Genomic DNA, 26,109 nt, shown 5'->3' on the forward strand with positions numbered 1-26,109 from the left:
TTTCACCACGGGGAGAAGCTGGAGATCAGGTTTTAGCCACCAGCCGTGTCAGGGAGCTCCCTGTCCTGCAGGAGCTGGTTTGGGGCGGCAGTGCCTGTTCCCAAGAGAGGTGGAGGGGTGAGGGACCCCTCCGGCCGCTGAGGCCGGCCGTGCCGTCACCCTGGCCGAGGGCCAGCCAGCCCCACAGCACTGCCGTGGGGAGACGTCCGAGGGTGGCGGGGGTTCCCTGGGCACAGCTGCAGCCCTGGAGGCAGGGCTCCGCTGGCTGTTTGTGCTCGAGGTAAAGATAAGCTGCTGTAAAAGTTTCTGGTTTAGTAATTCTAATGATAACTTTTTAATCTGGTCATTATTTTCTTTGATTGCTACTACCTTGACCTCTGGTGACAGCTGCTGCTTGTGCCTGCTAAACTTTAATGCAGGCTACAGTAAAGAACATTATGATTATTTGAAAAGGCAGGGTGTAATGCATTTCAGATTAACAGTGGAAGAAAAGCTATTCAAGTTAGAGGTTCACTTTGCCATCTCACTCTCTATGCTGCTTTCCTTATTATCAGTACAAAAAATGAAATGAGAATAGCACATCTTTTAATTTTCTTCCACTATTACCTCTTGATTTGCATTCAGAGCTCCCAGAAGAAATACTGCTGAATTCAGAAGTAGTCTATTTAAGCTGCGTGGTGTTTAAAAATTGCTGGAAGAGGTTAAGGTACTGTATATTATGCAGTTGACCTTACTAAGAAGCTATGTTAACAATTTAGACTTATAATTTTCTGCCATTACATTTTGTTAAAATATTTCTTTTTTTTTTTTTTTTTTAAGCAAAATTCATTATCTCTTTTGGTACCCCTGCAGGTTAAACCTTTTGATTTCTCTCTAACTTATTTTGTAAGATTTCTAAATTGTATTTAAACTTCTTGTACTTTAAAGGTTGTTTTGCCAGTGTCTCTTTGAAAAGAGGGATTTTTTTTTGTCTCTGTCTCTCTCTTTGTACCTGGTCTGCAGAGGCTGTGTGCCTTCACAGCATTTTCCATAGAAGGAAAAAACCCAACCCCTCCGTCTGCAGAGTCCTGCAAATACACGTGAACTCTTTTATCTGGCACTATCATGTCTTTGTGGCTGATCGGGTTTGAACAAGATGTCCAGGGAAAATATTTTGGATCCTGCCTTTACCAAACAGTAGTAGCCTCCTGGTATGTTGGATTCAGGCTCCTCGGACTGAACCTTTGTTCCCTGGCTCTGTCTAGCGATGGCCAGCGCCGGGCCTGGCCATTGAGAAAAACAGCAAATCCTAACAAAGCAACAATAGTGAAATGTGCCAGGGGAGGGGGGAGCTGTACCCTGTGACTCTTTAGGCTCTGTAGCCCTAAATAGAGGCGTTTGTGCTCTGTACTGCTGCTTGAGCAAAAAGCCGTGTCCATAGTGGAACCCTGTAATGCAGAACTTTTTCTAAAATGTCCAAGGTGTCACCATCCCGGCTCCATGGGGTCTGCGGCTTCACAGGTCCCCGGCAGCAGATGTTTGTCATGGACACTGCCTCCCGGTCATCTCGCATCTAAAAACAATAGCTATGACTCTGCCAGTAAATAAAACAGGGTCAGGGGCTCTGGGGCCTGAGGCCAAGTAGCATGGACTGGCCGTATCGGCATTGTACCACCTGTGACCCACAGACATAACCGTTATTTTGAACAGGTTTATATTTTTTCAGACTGAAATGTTGAAATGAGGAGGGGGTTGTGCTGCAGCCTTTATGCTGTTCGTGCAAGCGAGTGTGGTGGAGGTGTGAAGCCTCCTGGGATGCGCTGGAGGACTGCGGGGCGGGGATGGAGGTGAGCTGGACAGGCTTGTCCGTATTTCCCACTGGCAGTGGTCCCTAGTGCATGCTCCCCCCCAGATAACGGCTGGACACTGTCATGAGGTGCTAGTTGGCATGGGCCAAAATCAGGCCAAGCAGTGTGCTACAACTAAAGCAGTACGGACTATCAGCGGTGCAGGTCTGGGGATTGCCCGACCCTCTTTTGGTTGGCTGTGTTGGCACAGCATCTGAGCCGGGGCTTGCAGGCCGGCCCCGAGAGTCAGCAGGTAAAGGGGTGTCTCTCCCTTGAAGCAGGATCAGGTTGTGACTCGCAGCTGCAAGCACAGGGTGAAGACGGTATGGGCATTTTGACATTTCAATGTTTCCTATTCATTCTTCACACTATTGCAACGGTCGCTTAGACTTCATACAGCAAGAGCAGTATGTCAACAGCTGCCTTCCTGTTGTAAAGTCAACACAGGGAGCGAGAGAAGCCCGGTATGGATCCCAGAGCCAGAAGGTGGTTTTATTCGTTTAATCTCTAGGTATGCAGACTGTGATCAGCACCATAGCAACTATCTGAGCCACTTGAATGAGTTAGATAGAGAGATAGCAACACTTGTTATTTACACAGCACCCTTTATTGGAAAATTAAAAAATGCCAGAGACCAGTTTCCGTGAGTAGGTAAACTGTATTCATTTGTCGACACGGAGGTGCCGTAAAACCTCTAGTTGTATCACTGGGATATATCTACATGATAGAGACTGTTTGGCAACAAATAAGTAAAACAGTTAGAGGTTCTAAGGAATAAAAGAATAAACCAAAGGGATAAAAACATACAAAACGCATGAAGAATCATTCTATGTGCAGAGCCAAGCTGAAACTTGGCAGCTTTATAAACCAGTTAACATTGAAATAAATGCAAGTCCAAACAATAGGAACAAATCTGGAACAAATAAAATCATGAACTCACAAATGTTATAAATTGATTGTAAAGATAAAAACATCTTTTGAATTGTGTCCCTATAGTTTATTCTACTGCATATTTCGCTTCTGGGAAGATTCTGTATCTGAAAAAGTCACATGAAGTATCTTCATAGAGCAGTACAAATGGAAATAAATATTTCTCACTTGGAATAAGACGACACACATTTGTCTCTGTGTTATTAGCTGGCTTTCCTCTGAATCATCTTGAACTTCTAGTCAGACAGCAAAGTTAAAATAAATTATTTCATCATGCTGCAGAATATTTCTTAACTGTGTAATTCTTTCCTTTGCAGAATGCAGGTACTGAGCAGATAGTCGTTCTATGTGTGAGCATTTCCCTGGTGACTCTCAGCTTTTGCAGAATTACGTTTTGACTAAAAGGATGTAATTATTTTTATAGATTAAAAAAAAAAATCTTTATGTGTATACTGATGCCACACAGTCCTGGTCAACGCCAAGAAAAGTATACGCTGCGTCTGAGACGAAATGTAGACTGTATCAGTGAGGTCATCTCTGAAGCTTAATTATGAGATAATAGTTGCAACTTGTAATTTCAGGCTTAATCAGTGTTATGACACCCAGCTTTGCGGGGCCGGTGTGAATGCAATAGGAAAGCCTTTTGCCATTTGAACATCATCATTCCCTTGGCACACACTCGGCCACCATCAGTGCTTGCCCAGCAGTAGCACAGCCATCCCGTGGAGTATTCAGGCTAGCACAAATGATCTTGGAGGGGACGGGTACGTGCCGGATCACCTCTTCCCTTGTGGCTGCAGGACCTGATAGACCTCCTGGGGTGAGTGAAACCAGAGGCCTCTCGAGTGCCACATTAGCTGGGGTCTCAACTTGAGTTAGCCAACCTGAGGTAAAACCCTGTCCAGGATAAGGTAACTTGTAGTGCTCACATTAGTGACCGAGCAGGACAAATTAGTCAGATAGCTAAAATGAAGAATACATCCCTTCTTCATATAAACCTTTCCAATTTAAATGTTTTCTGTCGTTACACAGGAGGGTAGGGGGGGCCTCCTTAGAAACTCTAAACAAACCAGCTAATAAAACCATAGCGTCACATCACCGCAAGACTGTCATCCCCTGTGGCAGGGATGGATCTGACTGGCTTTACATTGGTCATCCGTATCACAATGGATGTAGGCTAACTGCGGTTTCGAGGCCCAGCAGAAGACAAGCGAAGTTTGCTATATCAGCCAATTAATAGCATCGGTATTTATGCAGGAATGAAGCTGAAAGTGCAAATAAGGCCAGCGACTAAACCTTTCCGGCAATTACATTTAATAAGGTACTGCGTGTTATTTACAGAAAACATACATCACACAATTGCTGCACATAAATTGCACACGAAGTATAAAGACAGAAGCTGCACTCCCGTAACATGCTAAACAAAATAAATAAAACTGAATTATTTTGGCACAATAGCTATTACATAAATAAATATTCTAGAACATAATGAATTAACATTTATTTACAGTCTATTGAAAGTGCAAAACAATTGGCTGAAAATTAAGATATTTGTAAATGCTTAAGACCAGAAAACATGTGTTAACCAGCCACAATTAATTATAGCTGCAGTTTAAGGTTTTAATGTCCAGGAAATTATTCTCTTGAAATCCATTTGTGCATATTGTGCTCTTTTTGAACCAGTCCTTTGCTACCTTTATGCTATTGATTTCGACAACCTTACTATCGTAATGGAATTCTGTAAAAACCTGATTGGTAGTTTAAAAAAAGGAGTAAAATGTAAACACAGATTAATCTATTTATCATTCAAAATATTTTCAGTCCTGTCAGTTTTCTGAAATGGCCATACTGCTTGCAGTAGTAGGCAGTACGATTAAGATTAGAAATTTTTCTTAGTATCTGTTGTATTTCAAATGGAAATATTTGTAAGTCTTCTCTGAATGGAACTATACCTTGGACCTCTCTTGAACCTACATTCTTTCATCAGATGCTTACATACATCTTCTACTGAGGTCAACTGTAGCTGGGCAAGCTAAACTGATGATCAGTTTTGGTCCTGACCTGGAGAATAACTCATAAAATACAGATTTTTAATTAGGGAGAAAAACACTACCTCCCTTAGAATTGTTAGAAGCTTTTTGTGCATTTTTCACGAACTCTTCTGTTTTACCTTTTGCCTTTTTTTATCCATATGAGAAATCATTTACTACGCTTTAAGATGAATTAACAGTTCACAACATGGCCAGCCGTACAGCTACAGTGCACAAATTCTTCCTCAGCCAAAGTTCTCTGACAGGCTGGTACATTGTGCGTTGCCTAAGACCTTAGAATATGTTTTTGCTTATTTTTGTAGTGGCAGTGCGGTAGCAGAGAAAGTGAAGTTCTTTACAAGTGACCTTGACAGGATAAAAGATCATCTCTCATCATTGCTTCAAATGTTTATGCTCGACGCAGTTCTAGTCGGTGAGACATGTGTGATAAAGTTCTCTGGTTGTCAATCACATTTAATTGCCGCACATAGCTCCGAACATCCTGATGGTTCTTATTAGTTAGGGCTGCGTCGGGATCTGGTGAAAGAGAAATGATGTAGGATTGATACAGTTAAACGAACAAATGCCTGAACAGAATGCATAACTCTTTACAAGCTGTCACAGGAAATGCCAGATCCTGGTGAGTTAAAAAAAAAATTTAGAAATTGCTGTCTTTGAAACCTTTCCTCCATATCTGATAGTCTTTCTGGTTACGACCCCCACAAATCAACTTTTTCTCTCGGATATCCTTGGCTACATTTACTCAAATTGATGGCCCTTGGTTACAGTTTTACACATCACCTTACCGGTCAATAGCTATAAATTATACAGCTAACTAGTATGATTTAAAGCTGCCCATCTGCTTTTGAACCAGCAGCTTTCACACAGATTCAAAACTATAGAATTGATTTAAGCCTCCTTTCATGAAATATTCCCATTTCTAGCTCAGTATTAAATATTTCTAACGCTGTAGTGCTTAGTGGCTGCCCCATTCAAGCCTCAAAATTTACTACCTGTTTGCGTTACTTAACATAACCGCGTTATACCTACTCCAACAACAATTATGAAAAACCACCGAGTTAAAATCTGAGTGTCTTCAGCCTCACAGTGAAGAGCTTACAATTTAATGAAAGATGTGTTAGGTAACTTAAACTTCTCTGAAAGAAAGATACTGAAGCATCTACTATTTATAAATACACATATACACACACAAAAAGCATGGGACTTAGATACAGTTCTATATACTGACATTTTGTTATATCGTGTATAGTGAAAATCCACTTCCATTTCTAAATATGTGGAGGTCTCGCTAGCGCTTAATACATTAAAATTACATAGCCAGAAAAACCTTGATGGTGAGAGGGAAAACAAAAAGCTCCCTTAACTTGATCTTCTCAAGTTAAGCTTTGACCCAGATGGAAAGAAACTATTTTTATAAAAATGTATTGTGTTATATTATTTATTCTGTTCTTTGAGAAAGAGGAAGGCTGCTGTGAGGCAAAATGGAGGAAGCACTGAGGAAATGCCAGCGTGACTGGGACTGACAGTGCACCTAGATGGGCTGAGACCCGCAGAGCAAGCCTGTTTGACCATACAGCTCTGTCATCTTACATGGCCTCAAGTAAGTTCTGGTAATTACACTGACAAACAGGTTCATCACCTTAGGCAGTTACGTAATTTATAAACGTCATGGTTCCAGACTGGTTTCCTATAAAAACAGGGTTTATCCAAGCAAGTATCTTGCATGTATCTGTGTGCTGCTGTCTGCTAGCCTTATTTCAACCACTTCTGAACCCAGTGGCTAATTACAACCGATTCTAATTTGACAGATGTGTAGAGACCTCACAGATATTTAGCTCCTTCACAAGCTTGGAAAAGAGATGGAGGAGAAGGGGCTTATTAGAGCTTCCTGAAGGATATTTCACCCTGTGAAACATTGGAGGATCCAAACACGGAAGAATCACTGGAAACCAGGCTTTTAAATTCTGGTACACAGAGAATTACTTGTAATTACTGTAGCTACTGATGATAATGCTGACTGTGCAGATGTTGTAATACACTTACTGAAAGATTGGCTTCGGCAGAATTTCACCGTCCTGACAGTGTTGGCAATCATGCGCTGGAAAGAAAAGATGGGATGCAATCAGAGAACAAGCACTGTATTTCATCATCATTTAAACGAAGCACCTAACTGTGCCTGAGTGTGAAGACATATGCCAATAAAAGCAGTCATATGAATGAAAATATAATTTTAATGCTGATACCCTCATATGTAGGGTGTGATTTGCATTTACACAGGCTTTAAATGAGCATGAGTGTAATTTACATGCACTCAGAGAACCCTTTCCCTTGCTTGGATGCTGTAAAAAGCCTTAACTAAGAATGAAAATCAGCCCTTTCAATGTGCATTTCTTTGATAACATCTTCCCACATTAAAAAGTAAAAGGAGTATCATGTAGAACACCTTGGAGTATGTACACATGTTAATTTTAAGACCATCAGTTCCTAACAGCAAGGCCATTTCTAGAACATACTCAGCAATTAAAGAGCTTTCACCTTTCATATGAATTTGAGTTTAAAATGCAGCCCTCCTGGAAAATGACAGTGTAAAATGAGCATATGAGGGTGTATGTTCACTGATTCCCTCTGGAAGTATGCTCGATTAACAGGTGAGAAGGCCACCGTTAGAATGTGACCCTGTAGGCAAGTTTCATTAAACAGACCTGTTAGACAGTGTTAGCTTGCACAAGTGTATCTAACCCGACACGAAAAGTGGATTCACTTTTGGTGGACACTTCTACTGGCAATTCACAAAAAAAGCAGAAGTCACTTCAGTCCTTCTTGGCTGTGCTTGCTCTTCAGTAAATAAGCCACCATTTCACTCACTTAGCTAAGAAAGTATTAATCAATACATTTTGCTCTGATAAATCAGATGCTATTTTACAATAGTTTTTAAGAACAGAAATGAAGGTAAGTCATAAAGCAAAACATTTCAGATTTAGTTCTGGACTGCAAAATTTTAACTGGCACCACACAGGTAATACACCCACCAGCGCAGGGGCAAAATGAGTTCTGCAAAACATCAAACAAACTGAAACTTCAGCAGTAAAACTGACTTCCTTAGCTAGATAGTTTGATTCAATCACGGTTATAAGGACAACATTTGTTTCAGTTTCTTTTGCTTAGATTAAGAAAAAACAGAGGAGGGAAATGCTATTCCTAATCGTAGTCTAACGTTTGTTCCCGCACTTTAACACGGTCCGACAATTACAACACAGCTACATGTTTTAACACAGCACGCTCTCACCAGACTGCTTCATACCTTCTGGAAATTTTGTGTGAGATTAATAAGCTAGTTATAAGCCCTCACACAATGGAATGATATATTTCTTACTAGTAAACAGAAAAACCTAGGGCATACGCTCCTCAAAATTAATACACAATTGTAATCTTACATGAAAATGATGTTATAAATAAAATACCTTTGTGAAATCTGTCATTCCAGAAGTGGGAAGCACCAATGTAAAACATTCCTTACACACATACTGAATAATCTTAGACATTTTAATGCACTGTCAAGCATACAAAAATGGGTGTGACTGGTGGTCAGCATTAGAAACACTGTTGATATATGATGTACTACATTTTTGTGGATTACACATTTATAATCAAATGAAATGTAGCTATTCTGAAACCGACCTAAAATATTTTAATTCTAAAACACAACTTCCCAAAAGATCTAGGGAATTTGGATATGGGTCTGCTTATATTGTTCCTGAAGTCGTATGTATTTACATGTGGAAAATAAGTAGATTTCAAGTAAGAATCATTTTTATCCTATATTAATTTTCATACCTCCTCAAGCCATTACTACTAGGCAGATTTTCTAAGGCACTTACCTTGCAAACATTCTCATATGTGCCCAGCATTAAGCACGTGAATAAGCCCCATTGACTTCAGTGGAACCTCTTAAATACTCAAAGATAAGCACCCATTATAATATTGGATTGAGACAGAATGCACTGCATATTACAGTGTTGGTTCTTCAAGTCTAACCCAATCAAATGAAAATCAAAATGACATGAACATGTAAACATGAATATTTCATAACTCTATGGATTCATATTTGGCTCTGTTATGTGATGCTGCTATTTTGATTTATACCATTTCAAAAAGTACTCCCCTAAAATAACTATTTCAAGGAGAGACCATAAACCTGAAGTGCACCAGCCAACCTGATGAAGTTTCAAGAGCATCTAACTTCAGGGGAAGCTTGAACTTCATTTTCATGAAGATAGCTAGTGTTGCTTGATGTGCTTTCTAGATGGACTGTTAATACACACTATAATTTTTCATACCCGTAAATGTTTAGGTTTTGAAGCCTCATTTCATAATGATCTTTGGAGGTAGACTGTAGGCACGGTCTTTGATTAGTTTAGTATTAAGCCTCTTAGGTGAAAACTTAGATCTATCAAAAAAGCGTGTTCAGTGAAATCATTTTACTCTTTTTTTTCTTTATGTGGCGACTTTGTTCTGAAAAAAAGCCTAGCATTCAGAATAAGTACTGTAATGCTGTATTGTACTGAAAGACAAATTATGTGTGTAGCGAAGGTTTTTAAAAAGTTTTCACTATTTCTGAATTTCTCATTATATGGGCTATTCCAGGCAAGGAAAACCGAAGTGGCAATAAATTCGTCTGACTTCTGGTTAAAGGCTGAACTAACAGTTCAGCTGGCTTCCTTCAGTTGTCTGAAAGGCTTCATTTTTAGGAGTTACTTTGCCTATTCCTGAGGATAATCTCATTCAATCTGTGCATTCAGAAGTATCCTGGCAATGATGAAACACAAAAGAATGAGGAAGTGGGTGTTAAGGCAAAATAAATGGAGAAACTGCGGCCAGAAGACAGCACCGCAACCCAATGGGGAGATTCTGGAGCATTATGTGTCCTTGAAGAGCTCCTTTCACATTGCTTTTTTCCAGGTGCTGTTGTACTGTCTAATATAAACTCAAAAGAGCTCCTCTTTGGAAGGTGCAAATTGAATAGGAAAAACAGCATATGAAGCGGAAATGAATTTCCCTTCCTGAATCTTGTAGATAAGTTGGATTGTCTCCTTTTGATTCAAGAAAACTAGAAACACGTACAGAGAAAATGTTCAGATGGAACTTTAATTGCCAGCTCCTTACAATTTTTCTTCAAATAGAGGATTACCTCTTGTTAATGCCTGCAAAAATTAACCTCTGTTTACTCACTGTGCTAAGAAAGACCATTATCGAAAAGCCATACAAACCTAAATTTGGATCTTTCTGAAATAGAACCAACTGCATAATATAACAAGCAACCGCTACTACCAGCATGCTATATATATACAACAATACCCTTTCAAGTTTTAGGCAGTCTGGAATAGTGGCAGCAGGCCAGCACATTATCTTCTAATCCATTCCAAACCCAGGTTTCTAAATGTTATAAATATTCATATATGCCATAGAAAACTACTAAGGGCTTTAGTCACACACTTTTTGCATAATCTTTATGTTCCAAAAATGAAAGAATGTTTGCCCTTTTTTTGCATAAGGATCAGAGTGTGAATTCCCTTTTGTTCATCTCCACAAAACCTGAAAACCAATATGCGCAGATTCTCTAATCCTCATTTCACACCTGAAGGGTGAAGAGGCTTGACAAAAAGAAGCATCAGTGGCCAGCATCATGGCACTGTCTTATGCTGCCATGGCAGGTCAGCACTTTCAGAGCTCTTTCGTGACTTCTGCTCCCTCTACAGGTGCCATTTCTGAGACATGCTGGGTAGTGCGACATGGAGATGGTGCCACAGAAAGTGATCTTTGTTCAGGCTGTCTGATGATTTGAGAAATGGCACTGATAAAGTTCCCAAGTAATTGCATCTTCCCTCTGTCTATGAATACAAAATTCTGTACTGGCAGTCAGAGTGCATGATTATACAGCTGAGGTTTGAAAAAAGCGGAAATCAGTAAGTGGTCAAGAGTATGACATATTGCCCGTCCTTAAGGACAGTCATGCTCAGTACTTTCCTCACTTTCCTCTCTCTTCTTTCCCTGGCAAGACATAATTCTAGGAAAGGGCTTTTAAATGTTTTTCTAAATATATAGCTATAAAAGCAGTGTCACTTGAATGTTATCTATTGCCACGTACTGCGCTGCAGGTTGTAGGTTGTCCTGTATCTGCTAAATCATACAGAGTTTATAGGAACTAATACTACTGACAGCTTTGGGGGCTCTCCTTCACCTGAAAAGAGGGTCATTAATGGGCCTAAAAGACAAATGTGTATTCTAGATCACAAACTAATTGTGTTTGCCATCTACTGCCATCTTTTTATCTTTCACCTACTTGCAGCTCTCAAAATGTCCTCAGCCTGCCAAACTACAACTACAGCATTTTAAAAACATTACAAGCCTATTCATTCCTTGTTACATAGACGGGTCTTCTAAAGCAACACTTACAACTAACATCTACTGTCAACTCACTAGTGGAGAAAAGATGCAGGTACTTTTTACCACACAAGGTCATGGAGTATATGCCAAACTAGAAGGTACATCTGAGCAACACCATGGTGGAAACAGCTTGTACCTTGTCTCCATCAGCTTCTTACAGTGAGATAAGTAAAAGACCTTCAATACTTCTCTAAAACCATGTCTTGTTTTGTAAAAGACAAAGCCTTTTACTAAAGACTTATACTACTAATACCAGTAATTTAGTTACTCTGTCTACTTACTGATAAAAGCATAACTAACATGTTCCAGGCTGGATTTTAAGGCCAAATGCTTGTTCCCTCCATGCCCCACCCCTTGCTTCATGCAATTAAATGGCATAGTAAAGAGCACAAGTACAGTGCAAATGCAAAGAGTATACCTATTTCTGACATATTCAATATTGTTTGCCCACATCTTGTACAAACCAAATGGGTCCGCTTACAAACTTCCCTCTTCACACATAGCTGTGGCTCTACCACACATGGTATTCTCTTCCCTGGCTAGCTGTCCCTGCCCTCCCACTCCTCACAGCCTCCTCCAAATAAGAGGCATCCATGGGGATCAGGAGATGCGGAAGGGGAAGAAGGAGCAGGCAGTTACAAAGGCAGCAGCAGATAAAAGCTCAGCGATGCTCTGCAGAGTGATGTCCCCCCACTACTGCCAATACCACAGTTCTGTCACTATACCTTTGAAAAGACCGATTTATAGGAAAGTGTAGCAGGAAAAAATTGACTCGGTCCCTTTCCTTTTTAGCTTGACTTGCTAAAAAAACCTAGGCTAATGTAGTTTAACACCATCTGTCTGTTTTTCCCTTCTTCTCTAGATAATTTTGTCAAATTTGAAAAAAGAACCCAGAGTTTTCAAACATAAGAAAGCTCCTACCAATTTTCTGTGAAAATAGATGGCTGTGGACAAGAGAGAAATCGTGTAAGCGCCCTCTTCTCCTGTCTCCTTCAGGGAAAAGGCTGTAGTGCAAGTTCCTATGTTATGACAAAAGCCTATTCACACAGAATTCCCCAGCCATGAAGAAACCACACATGCCCTAGCCACGAGGAAAGCTCTGAGCAGAGCTCAGGCAGCCATGAAACACAAACATTTAGGAAACCAGGCCTCTCTGGCACTCAGGGAACTCCTGGCTCAGACACTGCCTGACAGCTCCTGCATGTTTTAAGATGCATCACTTAATATAAATAATAACAAAACCATCAGAAAACATAAAAGATTTAAAGGAAGCTGTTTCAGCTGAAGAGATGCCCCTAGATCAAACTTCTACTTTTGGCTGCCAGTTACAGGAATAAAGTTGTCAGCAGCACATCAGCTGTCGGGATCAGAGCTCTGTGGTGAGAATGAAGACACGATGCCAGAGGCTGTTCTCTGTTTCATCACTGTGCTTACACAAGAGTTGGAAGGACCCACCTCCTCCGGTGGCAAATGGCAACTACCAAGATATTTTTATTCATAAATTTCAGCAAGCATCAAAGTTAGGATGGATCAAGGGAAATCATCTTCCAAAGAATGAAGATGTTTTTGACAGATCAGTAAGAGTGGCTCCCAGCAATATTCAGAGGTATCTCCATCTGCTTGCAACAGAGCATCATGCAGCAGAACAAATAGGCAGAAACAACAAATGGCAGGACATGATTCCCATGAGGAAATCTGGTTTCTGCTTTTCTCCTGAAAATGGCAGAATAACATCACAGATTTACCTTGAGTTTATACTTATGTAAAAGAGCTGAATTTATCTGAGAGTTATCTGTCTGAGTGGTCTTGTCTTCACTAGTTAATATCTGGCAATTATGTGTGGATATGACAGTTGTAAGCTTAACACAAGTAGGCGGTAGCAACTGAGGTTTAACAGTAGGCTTTTCTTCTTTGCTTGACCTGATGACACATGCAAAAAGCTAAAAACTGCCAGGTCCACATTAGGATTTGTATGAATTATGTGGGTGGAATCTGAATACATGTTGCTTTGAAGAGCTATGGGTTGAGAGAAGCAGTAAAAACACCATAGAAGCATGCAGAATAGCTAGTGAAGAACATTAAAAACACAAAAGAGAAACTTGTAGTAAGGCCTGGAGAAAAAGCAGAGTGAGCTTTTAGGTAGAGCACTAACTGAAGAAAGCTTTAGAATACTGAGAAAGGAGAACGTTTCCCTTTCCGTTGTGTGGAGGAACATGAGAGATTATATTGATTCTTTGAAAAATATATAGCATCAAAAATACATTAATTGATCTTCACTTTCCCCTCCTAAAGGAAATGCTCAAAGCTCAGGTTACTGGTCAGAGTGATACTACATTCACGCAGTACAAAATTTTATTGAATACTTTTGGCTGCTACTAGTAAATCCATGTTCTGGAGATAACATACTTCTGAAGATAAGGCAATGTGCAGACTAGGGTGAAAAGGGCAGACCTGCAGGAGCTTAGATAGAGATCAGTTTAAGCTGCTATAAAATTTACTCTTGGCCTTGGGAGTGCCAACCTGTGGTATAAAGTGGTGCAGAACCATTTCTAAATGACAAGCTTGGGTTGAACTTCTGTCTATGGGCAAATGCGCACAGGAGAGCTCCTGCCTCCTGTAATGGCTTTTACATATAGTCAGGCATAAAGAAGAGCCTGAGGCATACAGCTTTGAGACCTGCAGATGTACCAGCTCTTCTGGCTCAGGAGGTGTAAGTAGGCCAAGTGAGGGGGAGAACATGGAGCCAGCCACATAGCCATGGCTATTGCAATGCAGCTGCCATCCCTCCTGGTTTGGAGGTGCTCCAGCCAAGTCCGAGATCCCTTTGTGTTCCCCAAAATATTTACTGTCTACACTAAAATATATACATTTATCTATCTAATTAGAACAGGCAGTCCAGGAAAAAGTCCTTTTCTGCAGATAGAAGGCTCAAGGAAGGAGATGGCAACACAGTCTGCGTATGCAATTACAGAATGTCATTATTGCAAAGTGAGGTCAGGCCCTTACTCAGGCCTTAGCACTACCATTTACCCACAAAAAAGTCTCAGCTTAGTAGAGAGGTATTTTCACCCTAGGACAGAGGCTGTCCTGGAGCTACAGACTAAAATCTAAAAGAAGAATTCACTCAGAGTGATGATCACTTTTCTGTGAAGTCTTCTAAAGAGCTGAACGTCCTCCTTTTTTCCGCTCTACGGTATCAGTGCTCAGAAGGTAAGACAAGCTCCTCCATAGTGCAGTGGAAATAACCATGGAGTGGTTCTGGTTACTATAGTACTAAGAACAAGCAGATGTAGGTGCCAGAGCAGATATGCTCTAGCATGGCTGCTTAATGGTGCTTTATTGCTGGAACAGTAAGTCAGGTTTGATTTTGCAGGGTAGCCGCTCATAGCTGGGCTTGGCTAACCCTGGTTCTCAGATGCAGGTGTCATTAACCACATTAATTAAGAACATGGCCTTAGCAACCAAGAAAATGGCTTCTCGCTGCTGAGAAACTTGAGTTTCAGCTGAGATTTCTGCCATGGGAAGTTGCCTGCCTGCAGTTTTTGAAAACGGTGTTTGAAATGATGAGAGCTTAGGTGCAGGATTTAAAATAAATCAAATTTGAGCATAATCTAGCCTTCTATCATTGATCCCCCTTTCCAATATGAAAGCAATCAAGTCACAGAAGTCTCCTTTCACTTATTAAAGGAAAGAAGAAAATTAGATGTTGTGCGCGTTCTGTATTAAAGCTCCTTTCATTTTCTGAGGAGCAATGCAGAACTATCCCAGCCTGAGGCAGTTCAGTCCTGTTTGAAGGAAAAGCAGTTAAAATCACAGCTTGGTCCCAAACTGGCTGTTAAAAATTGTCTCTAGCAGCTCTGCTTCCTGTCACTGCTGCTGCCTCTCCTAGGAAACATTTTGGCTGTGCATGGCTCAGTGGGCAGTTTCTTCTCCACCTCTGTGAGGTTTTCCAGAAACCCAGAGGTCCCAGGCACTGTGCACAATGCAGACTGTTTTTGCCAGCTCTTGGTCCTGCCTTCACTTTCTCTAGCCCTGGAAGTCATTGTTGAGAAGTTCACTCTTGAAGTGATGAATAGGGAGGTCTTTTTAAATTTTCATTTCAAATATGTCATACATACCATTTTTTCAAAGTTTACTAGATTGTCAGTGAATGTCTTGTTTCCCTCATGAGTAAACGTCATGTCTGTATAGAAATAAAAGCCACATAAAAGCCCATTACTGAATCATGGCCACATAAAACAGCAGAACATTTTATCTATCCCTTACAAAAATCAAAGCAGCTATAAAAGTAAAACATTTAGTTTTTAATTTGCAGCATTTCTGAGACTAGTAAAATTGAGGTATGATATTCAGATGCACTAAAGCAGTTTTTCTTGTCTCTGTGTCATGCTTTTTATAATGGAAAAAGATCATACCTCACACTGAGATTGATTTTTGCTTTTTCTTGCTGCTACTCTTATTCTTCAAATATTTGACAAATAGCTTTCAAGTTAATAATTCTGGTAAGATCCAAGCTTACCTTTTATAAGTAGTGGCATGAAAGGAATTATTGGAGGGTCCAATTTAGCTACAGTCAGTCTGTAGGCCCTATGGTTTCTTGATGGATCCTTAAGAAAAAAAGAGAAATCAAGTAATTACTAGTATGTATTATTATATGTATTGAGACACTGTATGCATTCATTTAGATGCCATGGCATTTATTAAAATCATTATTTTCTCCTGTGGCTTTAAAAGTGCATCTGCAAACTAAGACACCTTTTATCATTCTCCCATACAGCTTAGATGATGAGAATGCAGCCACTAAACATAAACATTTTTCATGCCAAATAGCAAGGTAAGATATGATTACCAAAAAATTGTTCATAAAAGGAATCACACATTTTTCCTCCCTCCTTGCAGCTGCAGATCCAGTTTCGCATATGTTGTAACACTAAAATGTATTGCCTGGAAAAATCCAGGTTGGAAAATATAATGTCCCATATGTAGTATCAGAAAACATGTGATAAAGCTTTTCTGAGTTCCCAGATTAACTTTGAGTGGTACATAAGTTCTCTCAGAGTAGGTTCCTAAGAGTATAATTTATTAGTCATACATACTTGTTTTAGCAGCTCTAAAATGGGATCATAAACTTCTTAAAGTCAAACAAGGACATATAAAATGTTCTGAATCAAGGAACTGAAATCAGTTACTCAGAAACTGAATTAGCTCAGATTGTGCATAGAATAAGGGATCTATTGCTATTCACCATTAAGCTTTCAAACTCTGCATAGATCTTCTTGAACTTGCTTGGAAGTTTCTGTTAATAAAAACAAAAATAGCAAACCTTAATTAAATCCAATTTGTGTGGCAATTTTACTGTAAATGCTAGTTCCTTCTACAACGCCCTAAGTCAGGAAAGTGCTCTTTTTGCCAGATATTTCTAACAATGTGCTAATCTAAAATACAACATGTTTCCTAGCAACCAGATTATAAATAGAGACGGGACCAGCCATGAAACCTGGATCCTGATTTAAACCCCAGCTTGAATTTACTCCTTTGGGATGTTTAGATTCAGATTTTTGTTTGGCTCACATCGCAATCACTGAATTCAGAATGTTAGTGAAAGTTCAGGTCAATGGTTTCAGGACATTCCTGATTATAGCCTATCTGAAAATATAATTTACACACAGCTTGCGTAGGGGTAGCTCAGCTTAATTATTCATACCTATGATGAACTGCCCTTGCAACATTCAAATCCATGCCTGGGCATTTCCAGGAGGTTTTTTTGTTCATGCTTATGTATCACCAACTATTGCTCAAATTCTTGACATGCCCAGCAGCCAAGGGCCTCTACAACTTTCTGGGGTATAAATTAATGAATAGTTTTTCAGTCCACAACACCTACACAAATAAATCATGGTCAGTTGATCATGCAGTGATTGGGATGAAATGGGCTTTACTAAATATTTTCTTTCCCCCTCATCTTATGTTATACATATTAAATAATTTTACTCTAAAGACTGTATGTTTTAAATTAGTTTCAGAGATCACAGTAATGTTTTATGCACACTCAGAATATGTCAGCTTTCTAGTTTTAATAAGAAATTTCTCTGTATTTGCTGATTAAATCAGACTACTACTGGCAGCAGGTATCATTAAAAATTAATAGAGACTTTATAGTGCAGAAATGATTTTTTGCAATACTTTCTACATTTGGAGTGTGTACCCTAGCAAGATATTTACACTGTGCCACAGCAAGGGCCTAATTTTTAATGATGTGTGTCAACAACTGTGTGCCTAGTTTGCATATGCATGCAGATTAGGTATTTGTGAAATAAGTGGTATAATTGGACATTTGCACCTGCAAATATCTAATTTGTGCATGCAACTAATGTAAATGCATGATAATATAGCAAAAATCAGGTCTTGATATGTTTGTTTTTAAGTATATTCTGTATATGTATCTGGCTAAAAATCAAGCTGCAGAGATTCTCTTGATAAACTGAGTGCCCTACAGAACCAGAGTGATAATATTTCCCTGAACTCAGGTTCATACTGCACATCTACAAATGATCTGTGCCCCTCCAGCTCAGACCCTGTGCCCATTTCAGACTGCTGTATGTAGTATATACATTCAATTCCCTCTTCTCTCTTCATATTACTCCTGTACTGTCTCAGCTCTCCCAACTGTTCCCCTCAGTAGCCACAAATGAAGGGTCATTATTTTGAGAAACTGATCTGCAAATCTTTGCCTTTAGCACGGATTGTATGTGCCACTTGCAACATGCACTTTTGAAAACTGGGCTGGTGTCTTCTCAGATGTGTTAGTCTGATCTCCTATTTCAGAGCACTTTTTAAAAGGTGTTCAAATTTTGGTCTCGGTTGCATCAATGACTATTTTGAATTTCTAATGAACAAAATACATGCACATTCAAAACTGCACTGCTTTTGACAACCAGTATGTTCTTAGTGGTTACATGTGCTTACTACCTCACCCTGCTGGACATTGCTCCCTTTTTATATACTCACATAGCAAAGAGCAAAGCCACAGAAAAAGGTGGAAGCTCTGAGAATGAAGACCAAACTGATAGTAAGCAGGGGAATGCATGTCAGAGAGAAAAACAGAACTAGTTAGGACAAACCCACATTTTAATAGGGCAACAGAGTCCATATGGAGATCAGAAAATAATATGTATAAACAGAGGGTGGACTTTAGAGAAGTATCTATGGAGTGATCTCACTAAATGATCAGTGAAGTCAAACAGAGGATGGACTGATGTAAGAGGTTAACTGGCTAACTCGTTCATGCTGTTGGGCAGTTTAGCTCATCAATAGAAGCTGCTGTTGTCACTCTTGTTAACTGCTTGTGAGTATTCAACACATGTATGGGTATACTGCCTTACTAATAAAAAGTGTCAGCCTTAGCTAAAAGCTTATGCTCAGGAGCTGAATTAGTAGATCTAATTTTATCAATAATAAAGGCCCAAGTCATGTTTTTGCTAACTAAAAGCACAAATCCCAGTCAAACTTCTTGAAATTGGATTTTAGCTAAGACTTACCTCCCATGTTAACGAGAGACGGCTCACAGCAACATTACTCAGTCCCATAATAATAGCGAAAAAGGAATTCAGATTTTTGTATTCTTTACAGCTGAAACACAAAGGGCCAGGTTTTAAGTTGTATGTATCAGTCAGGGCAAAAGTACACATGACAACCTTAAGAGAGCTGAACCCAACGCGTTCAACACTGAGCGCGTGAAAAAATGATCTCTCCCATCTGATGGCCTGTCCATTGGAGACTGCTGCCCCCTCAGATCTTCTGTCAGAGCTGCTCATACAAATTCTCCCACATCAGCTTAGGGACAGTGAGCAGGGTTAGTGAAGATAAGCTGAAATGCTAAAGCTACCCCAACTTATTCTAACTAGAACAGGTCAGGGAGTGCCTTGTTAGTGGATCTGAGGGGAGATAAGGATGAAAAGCAGCCAGGATAGGCTGTCAGTGATAACCTCTTCCCCAGGCACAACTAAATCCAGAAAGGGATATCTGTCCACAGCCTGTGACATTGAGAATGAATTGTGGCACGGTAAAAATAATTAGTACCACACAGCAGTAGTGCTCAAACATAGTAGGCAGCTGCAAATATATCTGCAATATGTAATTTGAATTTATCTTTCATTTTAAAAAGGAAAAGTTTTGCCAAATACCCTGTTAAGCAATGTAATTTGACAAAGTACTTGTTAAAATCCATCTAGATGCATGACATTCTACACCAAATATTCTGTAAATTCTACAGGCTCTACACTAAATAGCTCAGTTCCAGATAGCGGACCACTGTAAGGAAGGAGAAACAGTGCTGCATGGCTCCACTGCATATATGCTGCCTGTAAAATGTCAGAAAGTGGATCCTCCAAAGCACCACAGTGTGCTCCGAGCAGAAGTCCCTCTGCCTCCCAAAACAGACTGTATTGGAAAAATCTTCCTGTTAGTATGAATTGTGAACATACACCTATGCACACACGCTTGTCTCCAACACAAACACACATATGGTTAAAATCTCTCGGTACTTACAAGAGCATATTCATCTTGGCATTTTCCCTGTAAACACACACCCTTCAAAAATTTCTTACAGGCTTCTTGGGCTTGTAACATATGCATGTGTATGGAAAGAATGATTTTCAAAAACTGAATGAAAGTGTCTGAGTATAGCGATACGCAAGAAGGCTTCTAAATAGCCTGTGGGTATATTTATATATATACAAACTGGCTTTGTGGATATCCGTAAGAGTATGTGTGAGTACATCCTAGAAGGCCTTTCTAATACAATTAATATGGGAAGAACTCACTGTAGGAAATATAGTTTGCGTCTCCCCTCTGTTTGAAAGTTTAATCCTACAATGGCTGGAGAAAAGAGATGAACCTGGTAACCTCTACATCCTTTCCCAGCAGATGCAAAGGCAACAACGGCTCCTGGAACTGAAAGCACATGTGCACAGCACTTGGAGCCAGCACTTGGCCTTGCGCTTGCCCACACAGACAGGGAGCACCCATCACAGGGTGCGTGGGGTGGCAGACACTGTGATGTGCCTTCTGCGATGGCGTCTGAGCCCCCCGTCACAGAATTGAAACAGGGTTCTCAGTAGCAGTTATCTTTGAAAATCTGTACGTGCAAGGCATCTCGTTACCACCAGTCATGCCTAAGATTAATAGTGCAGCACTGAGCTGTTCTCCCCGAACACTTTTCTAATGAGTCTAGTACTTCTAGGTAGGGTAAAGTTCTCATTAGGTCTCAAGGATCTTCACAAGCAAAACTTCCTCAAAGATATTGCTTCAAGGCCTGGGCCCGCTTCTTTTGATCCAATTCCTTGGCTTTTTCTCCCCCCTAACTTCGGTGCACTTTGTGTTTGTTTTACCGCATGCTGTAGCACCTGTTACCATGGCAGCGCTGCACCGAGGGCAGCAGCCTGGCAAAACTTCCCAGCGCCTTTCCAGCGTCTGCAATTAAACCTGCCCGCTCAGTTTGCACGGAGGAAAATCTTGTGCTTCGGATTTCTCTGCTTTTAGGAGACAAAGAGGACTCAGCAGAGCAGACCGCTTTTAGCTATTTATTTTTAGCATTGTAGTGATACCAGAAACATGGAAGTAAACAGAAGGTTGTCAAGCTGTTGTAAATAGCATAGGATTAAACCCATGACACTGAGGAACCCACAGGCTAGGGTGGTTTATTAAGGAGATATTTAACTGTAATTTTTAGGATACTTGATTTCAAGTGTTTATGGAAATTACTATTGTATCTTAATTTACCACATTTCAACATTCTCCCATTTCGTGCCTCTGAGTTTAGAAGAGACCCCGACGTGTCTGCGTGTGGGTGCCACTGCCCTCTCCTGGACACAGCCCGCCAGACCGGCGGCTTCCCGGTTTTGCTCTGCGGAATAAGATCATGCAATATGCGGTATACATATTTTTAGAAACTAAAGAGGTAAATTCTGTCCTCCGTTCTGAATATAAACCTGATCCTGCATGCCCACTACTAGATTTTGAAAATCTTCAGCTTCGACTAACCGTAATCCGACCAGAGGGCCCAAAGCAGTTCCCAGAAGGAAGTCAGTACTTGCAGAGCGGGGCCCTTCCCGGAGGCGGGAGGCACGCTGATGCAGAGTTTCGATGTGAACACTGGTTTCAGCTATGTGGAATTATTAATTGGGAGGAGGGCAGCATCACAGCTGTAATAGTAATCTCTTCTTTCACACAACTACATTTAACGATGCAAAAAAGTTAAAACTCATGGTTTAACTGCAAGTAATAACGTCTTTGTTTCGTAAGACTGCCTAAAGGCCTCTAGTCACAATGCCCAAAGTCGTAGACAAACACTTAAATAGACAGTTCCTCACTGTACACCTCAGCAAACTGTTTGTTCAGATGGCGATGAATGTACTAAATACACGACAAACTGGAAAGGAAGGAAGAGGGTAACAGTGACAAAAAACTGTAGCTATGCAGGGCATGGGCATGCCCCTGCTCCTTCTGAAGTCAGTCACACCCTTGCCCTTGACTTCAGTGATAAGGAGTCAAGGCCGACATCTTTGGCATGAAGGCTCCAAAGAGTTTAAGTTTTAATATGAATAAAAGAATACAAGACAGCAAGAATTGCCTGCTACCCAACCTCAGACCCAGCAGTTAGTAACAAAAAAGGACATTCATATAGTTGCATTTTTAAACAAAAGTATTAGAAAAATATACCAAGCAGACTAAAGGTAACGTGAGCCTCGTCATCTCCGTACTACATCTCTTTGCTCTCCCCTCTTGGTTTTCCCACTCAGGGCAATTCTGAGAACAGAATTCCTGAACAGCGCCAGAAATACTTCTGTCCTCAGGAAAATTAAGGCTCAGTTTTGTTAATATTTACTAATTCACATATTAATATTTGCTAATACATGTAAGGGTAAATGAAGGATTCTCCTAATGAACTGAAATACATTTACTCACAAATTTTATGTGAAAACATGGCCCCAAGAGATCACAGATCAAGGAGCGATGGAGAGTAAGACAGGAAAGAAGACTACATATTAAAAAGGTTCTATACAGCCCTATAAGGAAATGGACAGAATTACCAAATAGAGAACATTTTAACCTCTACTGTGTGTGGCTGTCTGAAAATAAAGAAGAAAAATAACAACAAGTTGACTATACTGAACCTCATTTCCAGCTCACAGATGACTGTATACTTACTGGGCTGCTATCTTAATATACTTCTTTAACAGCTGAACACGCTTGCTGAGTTGAGAGCAAAGACAAATCTCAGTGACCACCCAGAACTGAATTTCATTAAATCTTCTTAAAAACAAGTCCAGATTTGCTGTCGTCTTTTTAAAATTGTGCCTTCCAAAAGTGTGATAGATCAATTCCAGCTAGGAAAAAGAAAACCATTTGGGATTTTTTTTTAGAAATCTCATCTTTTGGACAGAGGAAAGAGGCTAAGAATGACCAGGTAAGTATCTAGCCTGAAACTTGCTCTGCAGTTCATGTTTATTGCTGTACAGATGACAAGAATTCAGGTTGCAAATCCAGTAGACAATAGCTGAGGCATACTAAAAGCATAACTACAGGCTATGTATAAATAGCTTAATACCTTAAAACATACAAAAGTAGTTCAATAAGCAGCACATGTCCAGGAGAAGTTTAACTTTATTTTTGCATTTTGCCTATAATATTAAGAATGCCTTATACTTTCAAAACTTGTAGGTAGCTTTATTGCAGTATTTTTTAAAATCAAGGTTAGAGGAAGTTTTGCAAATAAGGCACAAACCTACAATGTCCAACTAAACATTTTCTAACAGATTCTAATCTGCTGAATAGATAGATCCTCATACCTCATGCACACAGTTGAAGAGCTCCCAGTCATAGATTGTCATCTGATGTGCTAAGTCTTTGGAGCTCATCAGTTCAAACGTTCCCACTGTACCAGTAGATGGTCCTTCTTGTTCTGGTAATGGTGCCTACAAATGGCAAAATAGTATAAAAATATTTTATAAATACTAAATTGCATGATTGGTACTTTTCTTCCATAATATTTCTGATATTTTTTTCCAGTGTGACCACTTTCCTAAGCATGTTTCTAATAATAAAACTGAAATTTGCTTTTAACCACAGGCTGGCATTAGGAAATGAGAAGCCCTGTGCAAAATCAGTATCCACTATGCACAGGATAGTCAGGGAAATTCTGAAAGCTTTTCGGAGGCACTGTACGGAAATGAAACAGACTGTTCTCAGTGTGTTATTTTTAGCATTGTTCTAAAATTTGAAGCCAGAAATAAATACTTCAATACATGCTCTGCTAACTAAAGCGTGTCTGTTTAGGAGCATAGGTCTTTCCACAAAGCTTTTGTTATCGGTTTCCTTTTTCACATACGCAAATAACTAGGCCACAAAGCACAAGCCAAATACTTTTGCGAATTACAGATTCTAATGATGAGAATTATTACACCTGCCATACTTCAGAAATCTGCAGTGATTGCAAGATCTTCTGATTGTTTATAAAATAAGCCTCATACTTTCTCTTTGACAGTACAGGGATGTACTACTTGTGATTGCAAAACTCCTGGCTGTGCTAATTAAAGTTATATGCACATCGTCTTTTGAGAAAGAATCCTTTAAAACATTCAAGTATAAAACATTTTTGAAAGACTTCCATACCACCCAATAAATGAGATGTGATTTACAGTTTTGCACACAAGTAAATCTTACATTAAAGAGAGATTTAAAACATGGCTTGAGATCAAGTCAGATTTGAAGTAGTCTGCTGTATATATTAGGGTCAAAGCGTTTGAACCAGCACTGCTAAAATACTAACAAACAACCCTCTTGCAAATTCAAATGCGTTACATCAGTAAAGCTTCCTGTGAACCCACGTTTTAATTGTTTTGTTTCCAGGAGAGGGCAGTAGAGTTCACTTACAAGTTTCCGAATTTCTCATCGGGTCTTTGTTAGACAATTACAGAGCAGGGAATTGTCCACAGGCTCCTTTCTGAGTACAAACTCAATGTACAGTCTGCAGGGTTAACAGACCATATTTACATACTGGATTATAAAAAATGAGCTTACTAAAATGAATCCCCTTTTATATAAGAATATTATATTACCAATAGAAAAAGGACTCACTGGATTCATACATCAAATCACCTTCTCAATAACACACAGTATGTAGGACCTTTATTTCTGTATGAGTTCTTGCTTTGTACTCTAGGGAAAACTTGTTGTTCAAATATCATCATAATACAAACTAATTAAAAATTATTAAACTAAACCACAGGCATTATTACCTTAAAAGCTCCATCTACAATTATAAAAAATAGTGTATATAAGCAAAGTATTATCTAAAAAAAATCAGGACATCCATCAATATTGTAACAGCCTGCAGATTACTCTGAATTTGTATGCACAAACACAAAATTTCTTTAGTTCAAGACAGAGTATGAATTAAAAGTACAGCAGTTTTGTGTAGAAAATCCTAATTTGTGGAAATCTGTGGAAAGAGAATTGCCCACAGACTGAAAAAGGGCTTTTTTCCCCTATTTGGAGACAAACACAACATAGCTGTTACCATAACAAACACATATTTTCCAAGGCTAGGAAAGAAGCACTTAGTTGTAAACTCACTGCATATTTGAAAATTCATCTAACCCAGAACAATTTTCACATGGGCATTTCCAAGTGTAATGTGAATAAATGTACAGGCAGCAGCCAGAAATTGGAACGTGAAAGGATTAAACGAGGAGGCAGGTAGGGTTGTAACATTTTTCAATTTGTTTATACCTATTGGAAAAAATGCAATTGACAAGGGGATGTATTCTGTTATGCAGTGTTGAGAACCTTTTTTAAGGTGCTGAGTGTTCCCAATTCCTACTGAAGTCAGTCCAGTTGACGAAAACTAGCACATTGCAGCCCTGTATCTTGGAGCTCCCTGTAGCATTTTGAGTACTTGATCCATGGTAAATAGCACAGGGGAAAAGGCACAGAAAGTCATGACAATTTGCTGCCAAAGCTATGTCTACACAGACAATGCAGAGCCATATAAAAGTACCCAGCGTAGTTGTGCTGATGCAATACCCCTGCTTTAGAGTAGCATGCCCCATGAGGGTATCTACTTGGCAGGATTAATTAACCTTAAGGGAACACCAGAATTTAATAAACTGAACAAGAGGTATCTCTGCATGGAACTACAGTATGCTGGATGTGTATTCCCTGGTTACTAAATTGAAAGCAGCAGCAAAGCATAGATTTTACCATATCTATAAAAGAAATCAGGCATACATACTAAGTGGCTTGTTAAAAGCATACAGGAGGCTGAAACAAGGCTAGGAGTAATAGAGTTCATGCTGACATGACTTGGCAATGACATTTGTTTTTAATGAAATAAAAGGAACAAAAAGTACAGTCAAATCAAACTCTATAAAAGCAGACCCCATGGAGATCGTTAGAATTACTGTATAAACTGTAACTACTTATGAACAATTCTACCTAAGAAAAAAACAAGACTTTATACCAGGAATATTTTCTGTGATTCTACTTAGAATCATCTGAGATTTTGACACAGTATTTTGTGGTGCTGAGAAATAAAAGATTTTAAGGAATTTACTGTTGGAATCAAGTCTCCAGAATGCTTTAATTGGTAAAATCTATCTTCAAGAATACATGCCTGTGGCCTTGAGGAGATAATTCTGTAATCAGGAATTACTGCAAGTCTTAGTGACAATATTCAGCTCTTCCTAAATGCTCAGTGTGACACAGAGAATACTGGGATCAAGTGCTGTCATGTGGATCAGATGGATTTCTGCTCTAGTTTAGGAAATGACAACATTACCTTGTTTTAATTTCAGGGC

General features: G+C 39.6%; 1 protein-coding gene across 2 annotated transcripts in view; it reads right to left on the minus strand.

Annotated features, from left to right (window-relative positions):
- Nucleotides 1-2,411: 2,411 nt before the first annotated feature.
- Nucleotides 2,412-26,109, minus strand: part of RAPGEF4 (Rap guanine nucleotide exchange factor 4) — a 163,558-nt gene continuing 139,860 nt past the window's right edge. For both annotated transcript variants that reach the window (XM_076342598.1, XM_076342597.1), the window contains 8 exons: nt 23,101-23,226; nt 22,460-22,638; nt 18,790-18,880; nt 16,497-16,547; nt 15,771-15,858; nt 15,370-15,434; nt 6,851-6,905; nt 2,412-5,323 (listed from right to left, as the gene is read on the minus strand). In XM_076342598.1, the coding sequence (XP_076198713.1) occupies nt 5,196-5,323; nt 6,851-6,905; nt 15,370-15,434; nt 15,771-15,858; nt 16,497-16,547; nt 18,790-18,880; nt 22,460-22,638; nt 23,101-23,226 (783 nt within the window). In that variant the 3' untranslated portion in view covers nt 2,412-5,195. The remainder of the gene's footprint in view (nt 5,324-6,850; nt 6,906-15,369; nt 15,435-15,770; nt 15,859-16,496; nt 16,548-18,789; nt 18,881-22,459; nt 22,639-23,100; nt 23,227-26,109) is intronic.

Source organism: Aptenodytes patagonicus, chromosome 6 (assembly GCF_965638725.1).
Source record: "Aptenodytes patagonicus chromosome 6, bAptPat1.pri.cur, whole genome shotgun sequence".
In the NCBI taxonomy this organism is placed as follows: Eukaryota; Metazoa; Chordata; class Aves; order Sphenisciformes; family Spheniscidae; genus Aptenodytes; species Aptenodytes patagonicus.